Source organism: Camarhynchus parvulus, chromosome 5, assembly GCF_901933205.1.
Source record: "Camarhynchus parvulus chromosome 5, STF_HiC, whole genome shotgun sequence".
Lineage (NCBI taxonomy): Eukaryota > Metazoa > Chordata > Aves > Passeriformes > Thraupidae > Camarhynchus > Camarhynchus parvulus.
Window position 1 is genome coordinate 39,886,192 of NC_044575.1, and position 25,682 is coordinate 39,911,873.

The window sequence follows — 25,682 nt, forward strand, 5'->3', positions numbered from 1 at the left end:
GGATCACAGCCAGCACTGGGACAGCCTCTAGTAACACGGGGCTTGGGACACACCTGGCTGGAGGATCTGGTTCCACCAGCAGGTTGGGATGGTCTTCTTGGCATGGCTGTGGTTTGGAGCAGAATATTCATACTTTGAGATACTCAAAACCTGCCTGGATACAGCTCTGAGGAACCTCTTCTAGCTCACAGTACTTTGAGAAGAGAGGCAGGACTGCATGCCCTCCCTTCATCCTCAGTGCTTCTGAGCTTATTTGTCCTGTCTTCTGACAGATCCAGTCACCGTGGGGTAATCCCTAAGGCAGCATTAGAGAAATGACCAGAAGCTGAAGTTTGCCTAGCTTCCCTTTGTCTGCAAGCAGCATTCTGGAGGTTTCTACAAGACTAAGAGACTGCCAGGGCTTGCAGGCTCCAGGCTGAGGACATGCACTGTTCATTGTGTTTCTGGGCTGCTTTTCTCAGGGAGAGCAGAACTGTGTGGAAGTAGAATGGCAAAGAGGACAGAAAAATGAACCAAACTTCATAGACTTCAGAGCAGACTCGGTCTGTGCCTTGTTTGGCTCTTGACCTGCTGCTGATTAGGACAGATGAATTAAAGTCAGTACTAAGTTAATGATCAAAAAGCCACAACCCAAGTACCTGGTTTTAATCTTGCTGTGTTTGTACACTTCTGCTCTTTTCCTAAGGACAGGCTGATTCTCACTGATGAGCATGGTGTGATGCTTAGGGCTGAGCAGGAGGCTGCACTGTGCTTAAGTGGGTGGGTTTATAGCTAACATATGGTTTTTTAAATACTTAATGTCTATATTTCTTGCATTACAAAATGGTGAGTGATGCATTTCTTACTAGATATCACTTAAATATTTATTATAAATTTGGTCCAGCTGTATTTCAATGGAAAATGCAGTCCAATTGAAAATGCAGAATGTGAGCATTTAAAAGGTGGTTTCTCCTTGGTTATATAAAACTGCTTAAAATGTATGAGTCCAGAAAAGAAAAGAGAATAAGTTTATAAAAACATTTTTGATATCTGTAATGAATTTAACAATACTATACTGCTATACTATATTGTATTATTATAATACTGTGTCATAGAAACAAAATTTTATTCTAGGAGATACAAAATATAGCCAGTGATATAATCTGATTATTTTTGACATTTAAGAATTCAGTACTAGTAGACATTATCCTCTCACAGTTCATCTTCATTAGGCTTTGAAAGGGAACCAGGCTTTCGTGCATTAACCTGCAGTAATTTTTCAGAACTTTTACTAAACTAATCTGTGTACTAAGTTAATTGAAACGATTTTTCCCCTCTACTTTCAAGAAAGGTTGTGTCTGTCAGAGCCACTTTTGCAGTTCATCAGGCTTTAGCTCCAGGTTCTCAGCCGCTGAGCAGATCTGGCAGCAAGGACATACTGCATAAATTTCTGGTGACTTATTTTTCACTGATGAGAGGGATCTGAGTCTTATCATGTAGGTTTTAAGAACTTCCAGTTTTAAATTGGCTGTCTTTTTAATTTAAAAAGTTTTTAGTTCAGACAAAATCTGATTACTTTTCAGTCAGGTGTATGTTTCCAAGAGCCATAATTCTTTTATTTGTTCTGGTTCCAAGTCCTCTTTATTGCTTTTTCCTTTCATATTACTGCTGCTAATCTTCTCATCAAGCAGTTTCACTTGATTTTTCTGTTGGGAAGTTTTCATCAAGCTTAATTTTCTTTTCTCCAAGTTTTTAATTACTTATGTTTTGTTGCATAAAATTTCATCAATTTCTTCCTTCTTTAAAAACAAACAAAGGGAATATTAATAATAATTGTGGTAGTGGCTGTGTAACCTCCTGAGAATTATGCATTTTAGAGACTTGCGTGTTTTGTTCAGTCATTTCAGGAGTCAGAGGATGGATGGCTTTGCAAATACAGTCCTCTGATACCCTACAGATTGGGCTGGGAAAAGCTAGCTGTGGAAAACTTTACTAAGAGAGAAACCATGACCATGTCCTAGGTCTTGTCTTAGGTACATACATATGCTTGGATGACTGTAGCTTTATGTCTGCTCCAGGTTTCAGGATTTTTTAATCCTGGCAGCTAAGTCTGAAGGACCAGCTGTTTATTTGGACAGTCCCTGCACAGAGTTAAACTTGAGGGGTTTCATTCCCTCTGTTATGGGAAGGTGAATTTCCAGCCCTCCTAAAAGGCATGTTGCAGTTTTTTTCACCAGAGAACAGACGTCACTCCACATTTCTTTGGACCTTGTTTTTTTGCTTTTTAGGGGTGTTTTTGTTTGGCTTTTTTGTTTGTTTTTGTTTGTGTTTTTGTGTCTATGTGTCATTTTGTTTGTTTGCTTTTAATGGGAAGTTTGGTTTTGTTTTTGTTGTTGTTTTTGATTTTGTTTGGTTTGGGTTTGTTTTGTGGAAAATATCCTGGAGGCAGCATAAATTTCTGTACACGTGTAGCCTTAAAAGTCCAAGCTGGGAGCAATACTTGATATCCATCCACCTCCCCAGCTGCCTGTGGGAGTCCTCTGTGCCAGTGCTGGGTCCTGTCCACCCCCTGGGGCAGGAGAAGAGCTGCACAGCCATTTGATGGGACCCTGCTGACCCTTGGCTCCAGTGCTGCTCTCAGTGCTGCAGGCTGGTGTGCTCCCTGAACACCCTGAGGAAAGCTCTCTGTGCCTCAGAGCTCACCTTGTTTGAGAGGTAGAAAGCAGGGCGAGTGTTTGTTTCAGCAGGTAACTCCCCCTGATTGAACAGAGCTAAGCTGGGTAGCTGGGTTTTGTGGCCATGTCCTGTGTGTGGCCAGCCTGGTGCTCTGCACAGCAGCAGCACTGTTGGAGCTCACGGGTTCAGTCTGGTCCTGCAGCTCATTTAGCATTGGATCCCTCTGTGACATGGTGGGCATTAGGAGGAGCCTTTCCAGTGTTCTTCTGTGGCTCCTCACGCCTGGCTTTTGTTACTTCTTGGTCCCCTCCCTCCAGCATCCCCTCCAGCATGACAGTCATGTGCCCGGTGACAGAGCTGTGCTGCCAGGAGAAGCATGGAAAGCAGCTGGGCAGGGTTTGGAGACCAGTGTGTCCCGCAGGTATCAGTATATCCTCAGGGAAAGAGCAGCAGTGTGGGATTCAGCTTCACTTAAATGTTGGTGCCCACTGTTCTGGGCTGCCTGTTCAGAGCTCTGTTCACCCTCCCAGAGCTATGGTTGGCACAAGGATGTTGGGATGAGCCAGAACCTCCATAGCATCTGTGTTTGTACAGATTTTTGTCTCTAGTGAGTGCGGGTGTGCTGCTGGCAATAGTGGAGCAGAGGGGTATTTCACTGCAGGATGTGTTCATGCTTTACTGGAAGTGCTGGTTGCCCCAGGGAGGTGGCAGCTGTGCTGAGGCCTCATGCATTCACACCTTGCATTTTCCCAAACTGGCTGGAGGTGTTTCCAGGTGGGGAGATGCTTCCCAGAGCAGGGACAGCAGCTATGAAGCATAGTGAGCACCAAAGTGCCCCTTATGTCAGTCACATAGTGGATGAGGAGGTGGAGACCCTCGCTCAGTCAGTAAATACCTTGCTGGTACTGCAAAGGCTGAATGTGGGATCAGGTTCTCAGGTGCTCAGTGCAGAGCCACAGTACATGGTGGCAAGTTGAGATATGCTGGGTGGGGATGCAGGAAGGGAGAACAGCATATACAAAGCCAGGCATAAAGCAGGAGCCTTGTCTGGGACTGGGCCAGGATACCCAGCCATTCCATAAACAGCTCCATTTCAGTGCTGCATCCCCAAATATCTCTTCCAAAACGGACACAGAGCCTGTCTGATACCTAGTTGTGACAGAGCCTCGAGAGCTTCTGGGCTGTGGAGAGGCTTGCAGTGGCTGTTGCTGGGACACTAATCCCTGCAGGGTGGGGGGATCAGAGAGAAAGATACCATCCTGCTGACACTGGGTCCCCAGATCTCTTCAGCCAGCTGTATTCCTGGTGCTGGCTCTGCTGTGCCCAAACCACCCTGGAAGGGCAAGGAGGCACGAACTTGGGGAGGTTTGTTTTGCAGCCATCTTCTGCAGTGCCTCATGTTTAATTTGCCATTCTTTTCTGGTCCATGTGAGCAGTGTTTATGTGGAGGGCAGGGGGTGGCTGCCTGAGGACCCTGTACTGCTGGCAGAGTGGGCAAATCAGCACAGGGGCTGTCAGCCCTTCCCTGAGCTGCCTGCATGGCCCTGTGTACAGGGAAGGTAGGCTTGTGAAAAGAAGCCAGGGACAATCTCTCTGGCTTCCCTGATCCTGGACAGCCTTTTTCCAAGGCTGAATTGCCTATGAAGCATCTCTGATGGTGCCTTTTGGATGCAGCCTGTTTGAAAGGATGCAGCCCCCCCAGCAAACCTGCCAGGCTGGGCTGGCAGCCCCTACACAGTGTTGTGTTGTGTGCTCTTGCAGCAGAAAACGCTTGCAGGTCGCTCTGTGACCACCCCGCTGCCAAATCTGCCATCTGTCTCACATCCTCTGGGCGATGCTGTGCCTCCCAGCCCACGGCCTCTCTTCTCCCAGTGCCTTGTCCCTTTCCCAGCCTGGCTGCTGTACATGTCCAGATGTGACACTTCCTTCTCTGCCTGAAGGGGGAAAAAACCATTTCTTGTGTTTTTCTCCATCGCGTCCATCACTCCCAGCACGCCTTGTGCTGGTGTGGGCAGCTGCTGACCAGTGGGTATGGGCAGAACAGGGCAGGGCAGCAGAGCAGTGGGTGCAGGCAGTGCCAGCCTGCAGCACTGGCACTACAGAGTCTGTTTGCTGAGCATCATCCCATTTGCTGACCATTCATCCCCTGTGCTGGACCACCTGCCTGTGATAGGTGTGAATTGTGGGGGGCGCATCATGAACCCCAGTTCTTGTCCCAAAAGTCCTATGATTTCCTTCTTACCTCGGGTGCTCCATTTGACTCCCCAGATCTTTTCCATGGAGGAGATGAGAGCATGCTGGTGGGTGTGATGGGCTGCCTGATCTGCCCAGCTTGGCTCTCTGTGCCCTGCAGCAGATACATGATTGTAGCTGTGCTTAGGTGTTGTGGGCAAGGGGAGTTCCTTGGGAAAATGCAAGTTATGGGGACAAGTCGCCATACAAGAGCACCTGTCACGCTGGAAGGAGGTTGAAACAGTCATGTTTTGCAGAACCACGTCTGCAGCTCCACATGTGCCTGGTAGAGCTGCCTTCCTTCCTGGCTGCAGCAGCTGCTTTCCTCTCATCTCCCCCCAGAAGCTGTGTGGGCTGCAGAGACCACTGCATGAGTGCCCCAGCGACTAGAGGAGAGTGACTGCCTGCTCCCTCCACTCCCCCAGGATTGCCCTGCATGGTGTACACCATCAAAAGCTTTCCCTTCCCTTTGATGCGCTATTGACTCAAAGCGGTGTGCTGAGTGCTAATCCCTCTGGCACAGTTGGATGCAGTGAGCGTGGCTGGATGTGACTGGCACAGCAGCTGCTAGGGCCATCCCCACTTGTGCTGCCAGCTCCCATGCTCCCAGGGCAGTGTGATTCATTCCAGTCACATGGTGGCACCCAAATCTGCTCGGGAGCTGGGCAGAGGTGGGAGGAAAGCCTTGTCAAGGCCAAGATTATGCTTAGGCCTTGACCCTGAGAGCAGCTGCACAAGGGCTTGAAATGTGCCTGCTTCTCCACCAACTCAGCAGTGAGGTCCCTGCCGTTCCCAGGTGTGTCATGCTGTCCTGGCCAGGCCGGACACTGGGTGCAAAGCCACCAGAACTGCCTGGCCCAAACAGTGGGATGTTAAGCTTCCCAGTTTGCATCCCTTTCATGCACAATCCAACTCCTCTCCTTGCCAGTCTCCTTCCCTCTGCCCTCAGGTGGAGTTCCCTGGGGGATGGCTCCAGCTGAGCTGGCTGCTCCCGTGGCTGACAGTCTCTGCAGCAGGTGGCTTTATAAAAGGCATCAGATGAGCCTCCCACAGCTCCCTGCTCCCCAAACAGTGGAAGGGACTTGGGGAAGAAAGAGCTGCCTTTTCCCTATTTCCATCCTGTCTTGTTCCCCTTCTCCAGGAACCAAAGTGCACCTGGCACCTTGTGGCATTGTGAAAGATGCCTGTGACTCATGTGACAGCTTCAGTCTGGGCCCTGACCAAGCGCAGCTACTCCTGGTTTCTGTACAGATTTCCACAAGGGAGTGCTTTTTCCAGTGAAGGTGGCACTTTCCTTCACAAAGACCTTAAAATCCTCTGTGTGAGCACTCTAACCGGGGTGGCAGAAGAAGCAATCTGCCCATAATTGCCTGACATCCCACCACAGTTGCAGCCTTGCTGAAAGGTATCTTCCTTGGTCTTCAATGCCAAATGGGAGCTGCCTCTGCGAAGTGGGCGGTGCATGGGGGCACATGTTGTGGTCTTGGAGCTGGCAGGCAGTAAGGAACCCACAGATACCCTTTGCAGGAAAGTTCAAGCCCTTCTCTAGGTCTGGCTGCTGCCATGTCTCTCAGTCACAGGCAGCAGGGGCTCAGAGTTGTTCTCATCTGCATGTATCATCATTAATTAATTGCAAGTGCAGGGGTTGCTCTGGGGACTCTGAACAACATGCAGCAGCCCAGCTTGGAGCAGGGATCTGATGGCACCAGGGTGCCTCTTTACTGTTTTCCTGAAATACTGTTTTCCTGAATGGATGTGTGTGTGTATGTGTGTAGGTTAACTGGGAACCCTGGGATGGTATCCTTCCCCTTTCCCACATGTGAGCTACCTGGGTCTCCATTCCCTGAAGTCAGCTCTGGCTTTGTCATAGTATCATACAAAAGTTTGGGTTGAAAAGGACCTTTAAATGTCTTCTAGTCCAATGCCCCTGCAATGAGCATGGACATCTTCAACTGGAGGAGATTGCCCACAGCCCTGTCCAACCTGACCTTGAATGTTTACAGGGATGGGGCATCTGCCACCTATGTGGGCAACTTGTACCAGTGTTTCACCATCCTCAACTTAGATAATTTCTTTCTTATATCTAGTCTGAATCTACCGTCTTTTAGTTTAAGACTATGTCACTACAAGGTCTATTAAAAAGCCTGTTCCCATCTTTATTATAAGGCCCCTTTCCTATCTCTCTGCTCCCAGCCATCACCTGCCAGTAGCACCCTGCTCTCTGCTTGGGTTGGTCCGGGTCCAGGTAATCCTTTGTGCTGAGGAGTGTTGATTTAAGTTTTATCAGAGGACAAAGGGTCCGTGGTTCTCTGGGGAGCTTGCAGCCCCATTAGCTCATGTTTGCTTGGTGCACTGCGCACACAAAGTGTGGTGTGAGGGGCTGTGTGCACAGCAGGAGAGTGAAATGCAAACCAAATATGGGTTAGAGCCAACCTGCACTGGCAGCTTAGTCAAATGTGGCAAAAATGGCTGGGGGTGGAATAAATAAATTCCACTCCGATTCTTCCTTCCCGGTCTCAGTGTGCTGGCTCCAGCAGCCTCTGGCTTGCACACGTGTGGAGGGGGCTGGAGAAGCGCTGCTCCCTGCACAGCATCTCCCACCCACTGGCCCCAACAAATCTCCCTGGCTGTAGATCTCACTGTAAGCACTGTTTGCTCATGGTTGCCTGGGGTTTGGCTTTATTCTGCCAAGGAGCACTGCAGCAAGTCAGCTTTGGTCTGCTCGGTCCTCAGCACACCTGCAGGAGAAGGGGTTTATGCAGGTGGCTCTTTGGAAGGCCACAGCCATTGTCCTGCAGAGTCCCAAGGGGACTGGAATGCTTTCTCATTCAAAAACTTCATGGAACTTAGTCTGTCTAAATGCCAAAAACCCACCCTGCATGGTGGTGCTGGGGAAGAAGGGGAGGGCAGGGAGCTGTGGATGATGTGGCAGCCACCACAGGGGCACATAGCAGGGGAGGGGTATGTGTTGGTTTCAGGTGAGTCCCTGGGGCAGCATGACCCTGCACAGGGTTTCCTGAAGGTAGTGGCAACCTGCCAATCCTAAGTGCAGAAAAACTTGCTTAGCTCCCCAAAATGGGGTCAGTCTCAGACTCCTGGTGCATTATGTTATTTAGATGAACAGTGTTGGCAGGGCAGATTGGGAATGGTGAAGCACTGGGGGTAGGAGCAGCAGTGCCAAAGGCTGGCTCACCACTGAGGGGAAGGACCTTGCTGTGGGGTCTGCACCCCCAGGGCTTGGGTGGGCTCATGGGTTGGCTCTTTCCCCAGCCTTCCTGGCCTGGCTGGCAGTGAGCCCAGCTTTGTACTCCTCAGTGAGAGAGCAGTGCCAGAGCTTACTGATAGGGAAGATGAAGTTTATCTGTACCATTTTTAAGCAGGTTTTTCTTAAGCAGTCATGCCCTCACATTCATTTTCTCATTGAGTGGTGGGTATGTGTGCGAGATGGAGTAGGAACAATGAAACAGGAGTCCTCGTGACCTCTCCAAGTGATCATATCTTCATTGGCAATGACAAAATTAATATATGAGCAGGTGTTTTTTTACCTGTTAGGGGTCATCTGTTACTGCAGAGTGGTCCTTTGCCTCGAAACCTTACCAACCCCATCCTCCATAGCCCACAAGCCTTGTATCGTCCTTCTTGTTTGAAAGATGCATCTGATTTGCAACAGGCTGGTGTATGTTCATGTCCTGCTGCTGACAGGATGGGGTCTTCTGCTGGAGGGTTGTCTGTCTGGTTCCCTGGCAGGGTGTGAGCACAGCATTCACACCAGTGTCAATGAGCCCTGCCCAGGGATGCTGCTGCCCCACAGGTGCTCACCTCACAGACCACGAGCAGCCAGATCCTCTCTTTGCTTTTTGGATCTCAAGGCCATTAATCTTAAGAGGAGAGGTTGAAAGGAGAGCTAGGAAAGAATGCCTTGGGCCTCTGTGGGGTTTTGGAGGGCTGTGTCTCTGGTCTCATGCCCTCTGTGCTCATACCCCTTGGGGACAGATGTGGCTCATGGTGTGCCTGTTCTCCCATGCACCAAGCTACAGGAATGGAGAGGTCACCATGCCCTGTGGTGCCAAAACTGCCAGGCTGTGTGCTGAGCTCAGCACAGGCTGTTGATGAGCCTTTTCCCTGAAGTCCTGAGGTACTTGGTTAGCCATGCTGAGTAAGTGGCAGTGGCTCGGGTTTCCTGCCCTCCCTGTCCCTGCAGTCCTGCAAGGTCAGTCACTGCAGTCCTGCAGAGTGGGATGCTGGAGGTGTCCTGCCTGCCTGGTCCTGTGCATGCCAGAACATGAACCTGATCTCCCTGTTACAGCAGTCCTTGATTTTCCCTTCCACAGCCCAGCCACAATCTACTTGTAGTGGAAGAAGGCTGTAGAGGCAGTCAGGTAGCACAGATGTTTGTTTTCCAGGTCTGGGTGCTCAGCCTGGCTTTTCTGTGTGGCCACGCACAGAAATGCTCCACCAACAGCCCCATGCCCAGGCTGCCTCTGGCCAGCCAGAGTCAGTAATCCCACCTGTTCCAGAGGAGGATGCTGAGGCTGGATGAGTGTAGGCATGCTGGAAAACCCAGCTTAGTCATCTCAATGCTCCCAAGACTGTTTTGATGTTTTGCTACTCCAGCTGTCCGTGAATCCCCCAGCAAATGAGTTTGCTGGCAGGATGCTTCAAGGGAAAGACAAATTATGAAAAATTGCATTCACATAAAAGACATGCCTTATTTTTAATTGGAAATCTGATTCTCTGGATTAGTGCCCACCCAACCGGAGAGAAGAAACATATGCTGATGTATCAACAAAACAAAGAGGGCACTGAATATTCAAGGCAAGGCTTACACACACTGAAAATGCTTCATAGAAATTATCCAGCAAATCAATTTCAGTGGCAAATATCATGCATTCATTGTGCATTCACAGGCCACAAAGAGGAGAAGGAATTGCTCTACATGTTTTCTGACTTTTTCTGACGCTGTTTTAGTATCTTCCCTCCAAGTAAGACCTATAAAGGATGGACCCTATATCAGAATTCTGCCTTTGTCTTATTGCTTCATTTTCCCACCTGCAATCCTGTACACCCCTGCATTTCTTCACTAGTCCATTGCTGTCACTTCTCCAGGACAGTGGCTGCTCTGGAGGACATCTGTCTGTGGTTGGCATCTAGAGGCCCTGCCTCATACACAGTTAATGGGAAGCTGTCCTGACACCTTCTGAAGGCCAGTTCTGTTATTCACAACAGTATTTGTTCCTTTGGCCCATAAAGATTGGGAAAATTACAATGGTAGTGGCGTAGCAGGGAACAGGAACTGATTTGGTGATGCTGTGGATTTTGTTGAATCCTTCAGATACTATTGCAAAGTGCCTTCAACTGAATATTTCAAAATGCTGAATTTTCTCATTTTTGTGATATGAAAATTTAGCTTAGGCATTTCAACAATGACTTTAAGTGTGACTTGCAGTGTCCCTGTGATTTCTCATTCTGTATACCAAAAAATTTACCTCTCCAACCAGAGGGTGTTTGAACATGTTCTATAGGTCTGAGTTTAAGCTGTTCTTGGTGCATGTGAGCAGAAATCTCCTCTTGCTGTTTCTGCTGCACGCTGTTCCTAGAACATATACATGACTTACTTTTAGCTGGTTGCCCCCAATAGTTATTTTAATGGTAGCATTGCAGCTATATAATTTGCATAAGCTTTTCTGAGAGCAGCACCATAAAAGGTGAGACTAGCTGGAACAAATGATCAGAAAAGTAGTGATTTGGGTATGTAGAGGAGAGTTTCTGTGGCTCTCTGGTGATGAAAGGAGCAACAAAAAGGCAGGAGAGTGACTTGAGATCAGGCTCAGAGGAGCTGTGATACACTGCAAAATCTGTGTTTATAGCCTGAGCATGACATGATTGCTCCCTTGAACTCCTTTGGAGTTGGAGGTGCTTAAGAGAGAGGGGACAGAGCTGGATTGGGTCTTCAAGTATCTTCTGCTCCTGAAATTTGTCTGTGCAGTCTGGCATTATGGGCAGTGCTGTGTGCAGATAAATGAGCTGGTTGGGCTGGAAGGGTGAAGGCTTGCATTTGGGAGCTTTCTGGGCAGGAGAGCTGGGAGCAGGAGATACTAACACCATCTCCAGGAGGAACCCATTGCTTTTGGCCACCAGGAGCAAAATATCTGATATGGGAAAGAAAGGGATAGCAACAAGGACTTGATAGAGAAACACAACTTGTACAGATCCCTGTGAAAATCCCCCTCACCCTACCATCCCTGACAGGATGTTCCTCCTACAAGCGTGAAGCTGGTGCCTAGAAACAAGCTGTAGGATCTTATTCCTGTGTAGTGGAGTGGTGGTGATGGAGAAAGGACTCTGAAGTTGCTAAGGGTCTCCCTGTTTGTTTGCTGATGGTCTAACTGCTCCCTCGGTCAGAGACAACTCTCCTTGTTAAAAAAAAGGCAGTGAATTATTTAGCAGCTGAAAATGCCAGATGGCAGTGGCTCTGCTGCTTACAGGAGGGGAGAGAGAGAGAGACATGCACATGGTGAGGAGCAGATTGAGAGCATTGCCATAGCAAAGAGCAGACCCTGGCTAGAGGTCCTGGTGGCCCAGGTGACAAGCAGGAGGCAGGCAAGCCAGGGCAAACAGCTGCTGCTTGCCAGAGTAGCCCCCTCACTTCTTATAGGTCTCTTCTTGAGGTCCTTGTCAGGGGTCATTACCCTGATGGGACCATGCTGGCCCTTGAAGTACAGGACTCCCAGCCATGGCTGAGAGACTGAGGGCACTGCAGGGAGGCTTTGCCAGCCCATCCATCCATCCATCCATCCATCCGTGCACCTATGGGGTGGAAGTATCAGCCCCAAGTTGACTGGGACGCCCTTTGGCTCAGGTGACATTGCACCATATGCACAGGAAAAGGGACTGCCAGATGTCCGCATGTTCTGGGGAACTTGGTGCCTGTAGCTCAGCAGCTTCTGACGCCCCTTCAAGACATCTATGCAGGTAGTCAGATGCCAGCCTAATATTGTAGTGGGGTGAGACTTAAGCTCTTCTGAGCTCATAGCCTTGGTCCAGTCATCCTAGCCACTGTTAGGCTTCCAGTGGAGATTTTTCTTTGGGCTTTGGGATGGAATTTATGCTTCAGAAATGAAGAAAATAGCAGGTAATCTCTTTTTTTTCTTTTTTTTTCTTTTTTTTTTTTTTTTTTTTTTTTTTTTTTTTTCTTTTTTTTCTTTTTATGTGTGTGTGTGTTTAATTTGGAAACTGCCAGCACCAAGAGTATTTCTTAAATTCTTCAACCCTCTGGAGAGCTTGGGTTGACAATCCCTTGGGAATCCTCAGTGTCCAGGTTGTCAGACTTTTTTTTTTTTGGGGGGGGTCAACTTTTGTGTTTGAAAACCTCCCTTTTCCTCAGTTTTTTCTTTCCCAGGATGAGGAGGTCAAAGAGAGTCAGTCTCTCAGGCGCATAACATATATCAGCTCCTGCACCAGCACTCCTGTCCTGCCCGCTCTGGTCAGCTGAGGGTTGAGGGTGTCTGGGTTCCTCATGAACTCTGGGACAGGACTAATGTCCTTCTCGTGAACTTTGGGGCATGATTCCTCAAGCAGCACACTGCAAGGTCTAAGAGAGAGAGGCCGAGGCCGCAGCCATGCATATAAAATCAGGTGCTACTTTAGTCCCCCATCTATCACACTGACGCAGCACAAGTGAATGTCTCCCAACAAGAGCAAATCTATGTAGAGCTTAGGAATATCCCCTTTCTAAGCCCAGTAATTTTCTGTGTGCTGTCTCTCTGCTCCCCAAGGACCTCTCAATTAGGTTTCCTTTGGTGTTGAAGAAGATTTGATCTTGTTTGGTTTTGGTAACAAAAACTGCCATAAACACTTTGTGTCTCCACATCCCTGGAGGTCCCATCTGTCTTTGTTTGCATTCTCCTCCACTGCTTAATCAAACCATGGGTCCTGCTTTCTTCCTCCACCCTGTTCATGTGGGCTTTGAGCAGCCTCCAGCAGGGATTGCCTGCTGCTGGGTGCCTGCAGGGGCTGTAGCAGGGTCTCAGTTGTGGCTGGAATATAGATGAAAAGGAAGGAGAGGAATGAATGCTCAGTGGCTTGAATGCAAAGCTCCCAGGAGTACATGTTGTAAACCACATATCCTTTGCACTGGTCACAATATACTGACTTCAATATATTGTCCCCATCATGTCTGCAGGGCAAGGCATTTCTATAGCTCCTTATAAACTTCAGGCCGGCCTGAAAATGTTCTTGTCAGGTGCACAAGTTCCTGAGAATAGGGATGTAGAATAATTGTGGTTGGAAGGGCCCCCTTGGAGGTCATCTGATAAAAGCCCTTGCTCAGGGCCAGGCTAGCTTCAAAAATATATTTGGCTGCTCAAGGCCTCCAAAGACTGGATTGTCTCACCACAGACAGCTGTTCTTCTCTGAAGGCCATGCAGCTCTTCAGGCATGAGAAGCAGCTGGATAAAGGTGTTGAGGGTGACTCCAAAGCACAGAGGCAGGACGGGCACATGGGGACAAGAGACTGGCCCCCTTGTCCCCACCCCATGTTTGTTAGTGTTTGCTGTGCTGGTTCCCTCTCCTGGTCTTTGAATGGTGAGTGCAGCAGCCATTTGGTACTGTCCTGTGGCATCCCCATGAGTAACAGACTGCCATGCTGGCTGCTGCAGGGTACTCCTTCTCAGGGGTTCCAGGCACTGCAGGTTTGGAGAGGATCCTCTCCTACCTAAAGCGTGGTGGTAGTAAGGAAAGGTTTTGGAAAAAAGCCACAGTGTTGGCGGTTAATGGCCTTTAAGTGTCTCCTGCCAGTGAGGACTGTAACCCTTGGTATCAGCTCCTGGGGAAGGTGGTGGGAAGCCTGGCACTCAGGGTTTTGAGAAGCTAACTCTTCTGAAGAGATCAAGATATCTTGGGAGGACCAATTCTGCTTAGGTAGAAAGATGAAAGGGAAGTCCTCTAACTCCTGAGTCACGCAGATCATGATGCTGGAGGAGGACAGCAGGCTTAGGGATATTCCATAGGAAATAGATACCTGGCTGTGGGGAGAGAAGCAAGTGCAGCCCCAGCAACCCAGTTGTCAATATTATCATTGCTGATTTTTTTCAGAAATTCAAACAAATGCTTCAGCTTCTCATTCCTGCCTGCTGACAACACCAGGGTGGCCATGACTCAACCCAGCTTCCAGGACTGAGGAGCAGAGGTGGTGAGAGACCTGTCTCAGGTGTGACAGAGACAACCAAATAGCATGGGGTTTAATGGGGTGGGGAAAGGGCAGGAAGTAGCTGCGAGATTTCTTCAGCAACACCCTCTGCCTTGTATCCAACAGTCTGTCCCTGAGAGAGACTGGGACTGGGGAAGCTCTGAGGTCACCAGCCAGTCCTCTCCCCTCTCTACCCTTAGTGAGCTCTTCAGACCTTGATGGAAGGGACCTGGAAGAGCCATGGCCCCTTTTCAAACAAAGACTTCTCCATGCACACTCGTGCCTCTGTGTTGCAGGGTGGGACCTCACAGCGGTGTCGATGGAGAGCACATACTCCATGGAGCCAGCGCCGGATGGTGCTGGCCTCACCTCTCTGGACATGCTCATGTTCCTGGAGGCGCCAGTGAACAGCACGGAGGAGCAGTGCTTCAGCGCCCGCTCCCGCAGCACCGTGCTGGAGGGGCTGCCCTTCGGAGGCGTGCCCACCGTGCTCGCCATCAACTTCATCCTCTGGCTGGTGAGCGGCCAGCAGGGGGGCATTTTAATGGGCTCTGCAGCTCCTGCAGGCACTGACAGCTGCACACAAGTCAGCCTATGACACGGTGCACCTGGCCAACCAGGGAACGGGGATGAGTGCACTGGTGCACCTGGCTGAGGGGGGAACGGGGTGAGTGCACTGGTGCACCTGGCTGAGGAGGGAACAGGGGTGAATGCAGGGGTCCAAGGGCTTTACCCACATCATGGTGGGCAGCAAAGGACACTTGGGCAGCAGTGGTGAGATCACGGAGCAAGAACAGTTTGGGGTAAGAGTTTTGCATGAGCTTGGGCTCATGAGTGAGAAAGCACAAAGGAGATATGAAAAGATCCCATGGGGTGAGATCTCGCAGCAAAACACTTCTCTTTCTTCTTCCAGCTTCTCCTTCTGGTCTTCTCATGTCTTCGGAAAGCAGCTTGGGACTACGGGCGCCTGGCACTTCTGATGGACAATGACAGGTGAGGAGGATGCACACGTGCTGCAGGTGATGGCTCCATTCTCTTCAAGAGGGCTGGAAGGAAGGCCAGCACTGTGGCATGACACAAAGTTCAGCAAGTGTTTCTGTCCCTTCTCCCCACTGGGAATGGCCTAGTGCCCCCATTTCCCATGGAGACACAGCCACCATGTACTGCAAGGAGAGGGAAAGCCCAGGCCAGCTTTCATTCCCTCTAGCATTTGGTGACAGTGTTCTTGGTGCCATTGGGGGCACTGTTCTGGGAAGGACAAAGAACTGTTTTTCAGTGGAGACTGTGCTGCTGCCTCTTCTGCCACTCTCTTGGGATGAACCCGACTGGCTGGTGGAGGGGGCAGAGGGAGACACACAGCAAGAACACTGTTCCTCATGTCACCACAGCAACTTGCCTGGCCCATTGTTTGGGCTAGGTGCAGAATTCCACAAAAATAAGCAGTGTTCTGGTAAAAGTAGAGCCAGTAAAAGTATTTCCAGGTGGGCTGTGCCACCTACAACAGCTTGCCTGCCAGAGCACAGCTCACCCTGGGCAGCGAAGCATCTTTCCTTGAATAGGCTGGTGCACACAGGAGGGGTCTGTACAAGGCTGGGCAGCCCACAAGAGTAAGATCTGTTAAAGCCCTTCTTCTGCCTTCTCCCCTCCAGTTCCTCTTGGCCTCTGAATCTGGAGCTGAGTCTGGTGATGACTTTGTGATGTTTTCCCTTCACCAGTGAGATCAAAGGGCAATCGAGATTTAAAATACAAGTTCTGATTAGATTCCTTTTTACTGTAAAACCATTTGAGACATCTGAAAACAGTGGAATAGAAAATAATCTGGTTCAACAGTCCCTTGTAATGGAGCTATAGCTCCATCTCCATGAGCCCATCATGGGTCAGGGCTACAAAGAAGCTGGGGAGACTTGTTAGTGTGGAGGCAGCAAGATGCAACCCCTTTGTCCCAAGCCCAGAAGTAATCAGTGTACCAGCCCCAGTGTAGGATGCAGGGAGGGGGGAGGCATTTCTTGGGCTGCTGTCCTAGGAGAGACTTCTCCAGAGGTGCTTATCCTCTTGTGTCTGCTGCTTCTCTTCTGCCTCACCCCTCCGCTTCTCCCCTCACTGCAAAGCCTGACATCGCTTTTCTATGGAGAGCAGAGCGAGAAGGAGAAGTCGCCGTCGGAGAGCAGCCCTCTGGATGCTGACAACAAGGATGTGGTGAGTGCCAGTGGCTGTGGCTGTGGCTGTGGGAACCTGGGCTGGGCTTGTCCCGGCCCAGCCTGTCCTGTTCTTCATCAGAAACCCTGGCCAGAAGTTAAGTGTGAGAAATTAAATCTCCTGCTCAACACTCTTCAGCAGTGGGGAATTCCTGGAAGCTGAAGGGTTTTTTGTCCTGGATTCTTTGAGGCATCTATTTTGAATGGCAGTTTGGAGGGGATGCTCCTGTTGGCCAGCATCTCACAGCTGCATGGCTCTCCTTGCTGCTGTGTGGATCCAGTGTGATGCATGGCCAGAGCCCAGCTGCATGCCTGCAGGGATCTTTCCCACCCCTCAGGGTCAAGTCCCCTACACCATATTTCCTCCTCTGCCAGCATGATGGGGCTTTAAAGTAAAATCTGCTTCTCTCTAGCACATCAGGCTTTCCTGGAAACAAACACAGACTGACATGTTTTGCTGTCTCTCTCTTTTTTGGCAGCAAAAGCTCAAAAATCAGTCACTGGTACGACTATGATAAAATGTCATGACTTATTAAAAAATCTAGGTAGGAAAGAAGCAAAATAAGCAAAATCCTTGCAAGGTGGCAGGAGGCTTCTCTAAAGGCTCTATACCAGGTGTTCTAGGCAAATGCATATTGCTCATCAAAAAAATAAGTGAGAAAGACTACAAGGAAATACAGCACGCTAAAGAGCAGATTAAAGGAGATTATTAGAAGTAAGAAGACATCCTTTAAAAAGGTCAAACTGTTCACAAATGAGGAAAATCTCAACTCTGCCAGGTTAGATGTAGAATACACTAAGAGGGGAGAAGAGCAGTTTTGAGCAGAAATTTGTAGAGAGCATAAAAAGCCCAGAATCACAAAATCACAGAATGGGCAGAGTTGAAAGGAACCAACATGGGTCATCTGGTCCAACCTCCTTGTTCAAGCAGAGTCATCCTAGAGCACATGGCACAGGATTGTATCCTGAGTATCTCCAGTGAAGGAGATTCCACAACCTCTCTGGGCAATCTGTTACAGTGCTTGGTGCTTTCTTCCAGTCCTCAGGCACCTTTCCTGATCACCACGACCTTTCAAAGATGATCATGAGCTGCCTTGCTGTGGTGTCCACCAGGTCTCTCAGCAGTCATGCATGCATCCTGTCAGGGCCCACAGACTTGTGGATGTTAGGTCTGCCTAGGTGTTTCCTAACCCAATCCTCCTTCACCAGGGTAATGTCTGAAAACCCATGTGTGTACACAGTGACAGGGAATAAGCTAGTTAAGGCACAAGAACTTAGATTGTCATGTAGCACTCTACAGCAGTGCCACCTCAGCACTTGCTAGTGGTAAAAAACATGCGTTGAATGAATGTTAGGGACTGTCATGGAAGGGGAAGAGGAGGGAGCTCTGGAAGCAGGAGCCTGTTGCAGTGATGCTCCTTAATATTCAGAGGAAGCTGAAGTCCAGCAAGTCACCCCTTGAGTTAATGCTTGAGTTCAGCTTCTTCTGCAAATCCTTCTGCAGCCACAAATACGCACCTGACATCCATCAGGATGGTTGATGTTTGTAGAGACTTCCCTGTCCCTTTGTACTCCTGCCCCAGCAGACTCCTTGTTCCCACTCACAGAAATTATCACTACTTTCAGGGAGCTCACATGGTCTCTCAGGGCTGGAAGAGAGGTTGTGCTCAGCTTCCCATCAGCTCTTTGGAGTGTGTTTTCCTTGCTTCTCCTGAGGCAGCTGCCTTTGCCATTGGGTTGAGCATTGCTGAGCTGCCTTGGGCACTGCCTCCGTTTGCTCAAGGCCATAGGCATTGCACCGCCTCTGCATGTTTCCCCAGCATGTGTTGTGACACAATCCTTCACTAGGGAGGTGGGGGTGGTTGCCCTTGTCTCATCCTGACTCTTTTTCCTTCTAGGGATTCTGTTCCTGGCTCCTTTCTATCTACCAGATGAAGTGAGTGTGTGCTTGGCATTATGGTCTTGCCCCACCGCTGCCCACCCATGGGGAGCTGGTGCCCACAGGTGGTGGCCCATCACCAGAAACTGCTGGGAGCAGCAACAGAGGAGAGCCCTCTTAAAACATCCTCTCTGAAGAGAGAGCAGAGAGCTCACCTCTGCATTTCCTCCTGGCCTCTAGATCCTATCCCAAAGAAAAGGGCTTCAACCTCTCCTGATAGGAGCCAATCCTGTAATGAGATGCAGTTGGAGGGCTGCTTGGGTCCCTCATTCCCTCTGTGCTCAAATCCTTTGTGCCACTGACAGGATGTCATGAGTTGGTGTGGGTTGTGGGAAACTGGAGCAAGCCAGTGTCCCCATGACAGGAGGTGCTGGGGGGGAGCCACCAGCACTGACCCCCACCTGCCTCTCTCCAGGGATGAGGAGATTCAGAGCAAGTGCGGGATCGATGCCACCACCTACCTCTCCTTCCAGCGGCACCTCCTGGTCCTGCTGATGCTGGTTTGCGTGCTCTCCGTGGCTGTCATCCTGCCTGTCAACTTCTCTGGCGACCTCCTGGGTAGGTGCTTCCCTAGTCACAGGATGACTCAGGAGTGCCGTGCAATCTTCCAAGCCTTCGGGCAAGCATTGTGCCTCTGGGAAAGAAGGCAGAAAAACACCCCTCTCTCAGAAGCCCCCATGTGAGCAGGAGCTCACCCTCAGCTGGGTGACGGAGGAGCATAAGAGGCTGGGAAATTCAGGACAGTAGGGACTTGGAGATCTGGGACATGGAAAAGAAGGGACCAAAGACCATAGCCAGTAACTGCAATATGGACATACACACCGCACTGGGTTCCCTTAACCTTCTGCTTCTCCTCTTCCTCTGCAGGACACAATCCTACCCACTTTGGCCGGACAACCATCGCTAACATCCCAACTCAGTAGGTGCTCCCGCAGGCAGGGGGGCTGTGTGTGCTGCTGCTGTGGTGGGCACTGCTGGGAGCACCTAGGCACAGAACTCACCACAGCCCTGTGCTGGGGACAGGGACAGGTCCATGTGAGCAGCACACCACTCACACTGGCTCTCCTGTCTCTCTGTACTACATGAGCACAGTCAGGGCAGCCAAGCCAGTGGCACTGCTCTTGCACCCCACAGCTGACAGAAGTGCTCTTGGGGATGTTGTGTAGCTGATTTCCGTAGTATCTCAGTCAACAGCCTGGGTGCTTCCCCTCAAGTTCCTGGGGTGACTGTCTGACAGCTGGCACAGGGAGGTCCTGCTGGGTGGAAGGGGTGGCCATGAGTGAGATGCTGAGTGCCAGGCTGGTCCTTGTGCCACATGCTCACCACAGTGCTCACTGGTCCCCATTTCCTCTCTTCCAGAGACCGTCTCCTGTGGCTGCACAGCATCTTTGCCCTGATCTATTTTATCTTCACCGTCCTTTGTATGGCTCACCACTCTGTCCACCTGGAATACAGAGAGAATGAGAAGGTGAGAAACTACCTCTCCTCCAGCCCTGCCTTGTTCAGTGCTGCTAATGGCCAACTTCTTGCTTTGCACAAATGCTGGTCCCAGTAGGTACAGAGGTTTTTAGGAACAGCATGAAACTGGGCTGGCAGGGAAAGGTGTGGCTGATTTTCACCAGCTTCTGGATAGAGTGACAGCCTGGAGGCAAATCTCTCTCTCTTGTCCTGTATCTTGAGACTGAAGTTCTGCTGTATCCATCTGTCTGGGGTATAGCATTGTCTGGCTGTGCTCTCAGGGTTTGGGACTGGGCATTGAGGAGATCTGTGCTGGCTTGCCTCTGGGGTGGCAGCTGGTGGCCCAGCTCGCTTCTGGGTGGACAGGATGGCAGCATTATATCCTGCAGCTCCATCCTGCAGATCCATCCTGCAGATCCCTTTGCCTCTTCACTTCCCCAAGGTCGCCCGGACACTGATGGTTACCCACATCCCCAAGGAGATCACAGACCCTTCACTTATCATCAAGCATTTCCAGTGAGTAGCCATGTGCCGCAGCCTTGCTGGGTGAGTGGCAGGCAGGTGGCAGGGACTGTCCCTGTCCCCTGACTCCTGGTCCCACCATGCCCCTGTGCTTGCAGCGAGGCTTATCCCAGCTGCACCGTCACCAATGTCCAGTTCTGCTTTGACGTGCGCAAGCTGATGAAGCTGGATGCAGAGAGGTGAGTGCATGCACGTCCACGTTGCCTCTGTGGGAGGGTGTGCTGCTCCTGCCCACCACTCCAAAGCACCCAGTCTGGGTTTACGTCTGTGTGTCTAGTGCTCCCCACATGACCTTTGCTATTGGCTTCCTGGCAGGCGCAAAGCAATGAAGGGGCGGCTTTATTTCACCACCAAGGCACAGAAGGAGGGGAAGATCATGATCAAAACTCACCCCTGCGCCCGCATCTTCTGCTGCCGCTTCTGTGGCTTTGATGAGGTAGGAGGCTGCGGGCAGGGCTGCAGGCAGCGCACCTGCACCACGGGCAAGGCAGAGCATGGCAGCTTGCCCCAGCTCCATGCACAGCACAGCCCTGGCTGCTCCCACAGGTGGATGCTGAGCAGTATTACGGGGAGCTGGAGGAGAAGCTCACAGATGAGTTCAATGCGGAGCGCAACCGCATCACACTCAAGCGGCTGGATATGGCCTTCGTCACCTTCCAGGACGAGCGGATGACAGCTGTGTGAGTGCCCCTCGTGCACAGGCCATGGGGATGTCCCTCAGCCTGTTGGCCACCAGTGCCAGGGAACTGGAGCACCTTGCCAGCTTTTTCCACCAAAGCCAGGCAGTGGGTCGGTCTCTTCTATGCCTCTGCCATCTGCGGCGTTGGCTGCCCTGTTAAGGCTGTGGGAAGGGTCTCACAAGAAGTGAGACCTGACCCCTGGCTCCCTCTTCCTGCAGGATTTTGAAGGACTACAGCCGCATCCACTGCCGCAAGCACCCCCAGCAGTCCTCTGTCACCACCGTGGTCAAGTCACACCACTGGGGTGTTCGCTATGCCCCTTCACCCAGTGATATCATCTGGTGAACCCCCACGGCAGAAGGGAGGGAGGCAGGGGGAACAAGCAGATATGGGGAAGCCCATGTCCGTCCCTATAAGGAGTCCATGTACCTAGCTATAAGGAGCCTATGCCCATAGCTATAGGGAGCCCATATAGCTGTAGGGAACTTGTGTCTGTATCTGTAGGACACTTTCCCAGGGTGATGGGGGCTGAAAATACCTCCTATTGCCATAGCAGGAGTCAGCAGGGGCAATTGGGGTGATCCTCCCAAAGGTGGCAGGGCCCAGCCAGCTGAAATTAGGGGTGATTGCCAGACTCTGATTTCTCTGGCCTAATTCCAAAGCCTCCTGGTGGTATGCACCTCCACTGTGGCTATTCTCTGGTCCAGGGGCCTTTGTGACTGCAAAGCAGCATGGGGGAGGGAAGAGGGCAAGCTCAGAACAATGTCTGCCAGGATGGCTGGTGCAGATAGCAGGAGGCAGAGCTTCATGAAGCTATGCTGGGAGGCCCAGGACGCAGGGCTTTTCCTCTTCATCATGTTCAAGTTGTGTTTTCCTCTTACAGGGAGAATTTATCAGTCCGTGGCACATCGTGGTGGGTGCGATTCATTCTGCTTAATATCTGCCTGTTCATCCTTCTTTTCTTCCTCACAACGCCAGCCATCATTGTCAACACTATGGACATGTTCAATGTCACACACCCTGTGGAGAGCCTCAAGGTAGTCCCTAACCCATGCCAATTTTCCTGAAAGGTCGTCATTTCCAGGTTTATCTGTGACAGGTGGGGGGCACCAGCTCTACGCTGTCCTAAGACGAACCATCACTAGGATGGGCACTGATGAGAGACAAAGCCATTGATGAGATCATGTCTGTGCTTGCTATCCATCCCCTTCTCGTTGTGTTTCCAGTGGCAGAGCCCTGGGGCAACACCTGAGCTTTGGTGCTGGTGCCTCCATGGAGGCAGCAGGTTGCTGTCCATTCAAGAAAAAAGGTTTGGAAAGAGTTCAGGAGACATCTGGAGCTGCCAGCAGCACAGCCCCTTCTTGCTCATTGACCTGTGAGCTTTTGGGTGGACACTGGGGCTCAGAACATGGCTGTGGTGCCTTTGGCTGGTCTAAAGTTCTTATTTCCTGAAAGAAATGCCCCTGCTCAGGGAGGGGATGCTCCAGCCCACCTGCTGCACACACCATCGTGTGCTGTCTCCAGCCTGGCTATGCTGTGGTGGGTTGCTGCTGAGGGGGTGTTTGGCCTCTCTCTTCCTGCAGAATCCCATCATCACCCAGTTTTTCCCCACGCTGCTGCTCTGGGCCTTCTCTGTCTTCCTGCCCTTCCTTGTCTACTACTCAGCATTCTTCGAGTCCCACTGGACAAGGTAAGGGGCTGGCCCCCACAGTCCCCCAGGGCTGCCACAGATGGGAGGAACTGCAGTGGAAGGGGAACCCAACCTGCAGGGAGGCAGGCAGTGAGCAGTGGAACCCCACAGTGGAGCAGAGCCCCCTGGGTGTTTCTCTCCATAGAAAGAGCCCCAAGTCCGTGCACAAAGGAGCCATTTGTTTCCCAAAGTCCTCAACACTTTAAGGCTACTGACAAAGCCAGGTGGTTTTAAGATAGATATGAAGAGGTTTGTAAGAGGGACAGTGTGATGGTGAACTGGCAGCAGCGGGGCCATCCCAGGCATGCTTCCAGCCCTCCAAGGCTGAGGTATGGGTTCAAGATGCTTAAAGTAGAGGAAACTGCCCAGCTCCTACAATATGCTCTCTTTGTCTTGACCCTCCATCAGCCCCAAGCCCTGTGTCTCATCTGATAAGTCCTTGCAGGAGCTTTGTCACCACCTCCCTTCCTTTTTTCTGGGGGAAACAGGTCATGAACTCATACTAGACCCCCATCTGCCACTTGTTGGGTGTCTATACCAGCAGGGATGGTAGGAGAGGGCAAAGATGGAGGAGATGAGAGGCTACAGCAGGTTCCTCATGGTGACACACCCTAGCCTGGGAGAGGCTTTGCAAGGCCCCAGTGGATGCACAGACCAAGTGCACGCAGCTTTGTGAAGCAGGGAGTAACTCCTTGGTGAAAAGCGAGACCAAGCCCAACGCCTCACCCCACCTTCTGCTCTTTCCCAAAAAAGTGCAATGTTCTTTTCTTGTCTTCCCTCTCTGCAGGTCAAGTGAAAATCAGATCACCATGCACAAGTGCTTCTTCTTCCTGGTGTTCATGGTTATCATCCTGCCCTCTCTGGGTCTGAGCAGGTACAGACACCCTGCCATGCTGCTCTCTCTGCTCCTGAACTGCCAGGATCACACCTAGGCCCCTCACCCCTGCAGTCCAGCCCCAAAGGGCTAAGATCCCATTGCCACCAAAACACAGCAATCTCTGGGGAGGAAAACACTCCTTTAGCAGTGCTGAGCCACTCATACGTGGTCACAGATGGGAACCTTCCCTGCAGAGGAGTGGAGCAGAGCAGCTTACCAGGCTGCCATAGCTGACCAAGGGGGCTGGTGGCAGTGATCAGCTGCTGCTTGGGTTCAGCAGACCCTAAAAGGACCTGGTCAGGTCCCTGCATAGCTCCAGCTACAGTAATCCTGGCCATCCAGGAGGCGAGCACACACTCCACAGTGGTCTCGTGTGGCAGAAGGAGCTGTTCTGGCAGTGTAGGGTGCAGAGGGTTTTGCCCGCTCAGGACAGGGAAAGAAGCTCGTGCCTGCTGGGTGTCTCACATCGCTCTGTAGCTCCCCCTCTGTCTGAGCTGCTCCTCTTCTGTCCCCTCCAGCCTGGACCTGTTTTTCCGCTGGCTCTTTGACACCCACTTTCTGGATGAGGCTGAAGTCAAGTTCCAGTGAGTAGCAGGAAGCTCCCAAACTTCCCAGGCAAGCGGGAGCACCTGTTGTCCACTGCCAGCAGCTCTTGCAGCTCCTGCCTGAGCATTCTCTCACTGTGTCACCTCTCTGTCCCTGGGGCAGGTGCGTTTTCCTCCCAGACAATGGCGCCTTCTTCGTCAACTACGTAGTGACCTCCAGCCTGATTGGGACGGCCATGGAGCTGCTGCGCATCCCAGGCCTCCTCGTCTACACTGCTCGCCTCTGCTTCGCCAGGTCCGAGCCCGAGCGGCTCCATGTCAAGCGGGTATGTGGCTCTGGTCACCCGGGACCTTCGTGACCCCAGCACAGCAGAGATGCACTCACTGCAAACTCAGGCTGTCGTGGTTCTGTGGGGGTGCTTATGGGGACTTCTTCAGGCCCCCTGGGGGCTAGTGGGGGTGAGGCAGTCCTGTGGGCCAGGGTGCAAGTGCAGGCTTTGCAGTGACAGAGGTGGCAATTACACTGTTGGTTGTGCCCCAGAGCCAAGCTTACCAGTTCCAGTTTGGACTAGAGTACGCCTGGACCTGCTGTATCTTCTCTGTTGTCATGACCTACAGCATCACATGCCCCATCATCGTCCCCTTTGGTGAGTATGATCCCCTGCCCATGGTCCCAGCCATGCCAAGAACAGCCTGTCCCAGCCACCAGCAGCAGCATGGGAGTGCAGGATTCCTGCATGGTACAGAGGGCACCCTTGGGCATCATTCCCAGGGCCTGCCCTGCTCTCTCTGTGGCCTGGCTGTCCCCACTGCCCTCCATCCAAATGGCTCCTCTTGTCCCACCAGGGTTGCTCTACATGCTGCTCAAGCACATGGTTGACCGGTACAACATTTACTACGTGTACATCCCCACCAAACTGAACCAGCGCCTCCACGTTGCCGCCATCAGCCAGGTCGTGGTGGCGCCCATCCTCTGCATGTTCTGGCTGCTCTTCTTCTCCGTCCTGCGCCTCGGTAGGAAGAGCTTGGGGCTGTGCCCCGCCACTGCTGAGGGTCCTCTCTGATGTTTGGGGGTGACAAGCCACTGGTGTCGCCCTTGAGTTAGGCATGGCATGGAGGGTGGTAAGGGTGGTGTGAAGACCTGGCAGATGAAGGAGGTGTCAGCTTGTATTTTGGGAAGGGGGTTGAGAGCTTGTAAAACCCAAAGCAGGCACCAGCCTGGGGCTCAGCTGGATGTGCAGCAGGTTCTTGGAGGCTTATGTGCTGCCCCAGTGTCTCTGTGCTACAGGTCCCACCCGGCCTGTCACCCTCTTCACCTTTGTGGTCCTCCTTTCCTGCATAATCTTCTCCTTCTTTGGCCTCTGCCTGAAGAAGCTGCAGCCACGGAAACCCTCAAGCTACCAGGTGAGCGCAGCCAGCCACCCACTCTGTTCCTTCACCCCAGTGCATCCCCTCCTGGCTTGCCATGGGGAATCTGAGATAGCACCTGGCTGTCCCTAGCCCAAGCTGGGCCCTCCCAACCATGATTTCCTCACATCCTCCTTCCCCTCAGATGTCTGACCAGTCTGAGGGCACCTTCAATGACGTGGAGCGGAGCAGCGTTTCCTCCACCCCTAACTCCAATGTGAGTACCCCTCCCCAGCCCTGCTGTGGCCATCTGCTCTTGCTCCCCTGGGTCCTGATGGCCCCCTGCCCCCCGGGG

General features: G+C 51.4%; 1 protein-coding gene across 4 annotated transcripts in view; it reads left to right on the forward strand.

Moving 5' to 3' along the window:
• TMEM63C (transmembrane protein 63C) overlaps positions 1-25,682 on the forward strand; it is a 32,088-nt gene that overhangs the window by 4,292 nt on the left and 2,114 nt on the right. For 2 of the 4 annotated variants that reach the window (XM_030950087.1, XM_030950086.1), the window contains exons 2-23: positions 13,981-14,095; positions 14,371-14,591; positions 14,988-15,067; positions 16,183-16,270; positions 18,168-18,205; positions 18,624-18,766; positions 19,076-19,127; positions 19,568-19,676; positions 20,109-20,182; positions 20,287-20,367; positions 20,504-20,624; positions 20,735-20,868; positions 21,087-21,209; positions 21,752-21,905; positions 22,452-22,558; positions 23,346-23,432; positions 23,954-24,019; positions 24,144-24,306; positions 24,522-24,627; positions 24,827-24,994; positions 25,269-25,384; positions 25,533-25,604. In XM_030950087.1, the coding sequence (XP_030805947.1) occupies positions 14,394-14,591; positions 14,988-15,067; positions 16,183-16,270; positions 18,168-18,205; positions 18,624-18,766; positions 19,076-19,127; positions 19,568-19,676; positions 20,109-20,182; positions 20,287-20,367; positions 20,504-20,624; positions 20,735-20,868; positions 21,087-21,209; positions 21,752-21,905; positions 22,452-22,558; positions 23,346-23,432; positions 23,954-24,019; positions 24,144-24,306; positions 24,522-24,627; positions 24,827-24,994; positions 25,269-25,384; positions 25,533-25,604 (2,280 nt within the window). In that variant the 5' untranslated portion in view covers positions 13,981-14,095; positions 14,371-14,393. The remainder of the gene's footprint in view (positions 1-13,980; positions 14,096-14,370; positions 14,592-14,987; positions 15,068-16,182; positions 16,271-18,167; positions 18,206-18,623; positions 18,767-19,075; positions 19,128-19,567; positions 19,677-20,108; positions 20,183-20,286; positions 20,368-20,503; positions 20,625-20,734; positions 20,869-21,086; positions 21,210-21,751; positions 21,906-22,451; positions 22,559-23,345; positions 23,433-23,953; positions 24,020-24,143; positions 24,307-24,521; positions 24,628-24,826; positions 24,995-25,268; positions 25,385-25,532; positions 25,605-25,682) is intronic. The other 2 variants (XM_030950088.1, XM_030950089.1) reach the window with 2 other exon arrangements.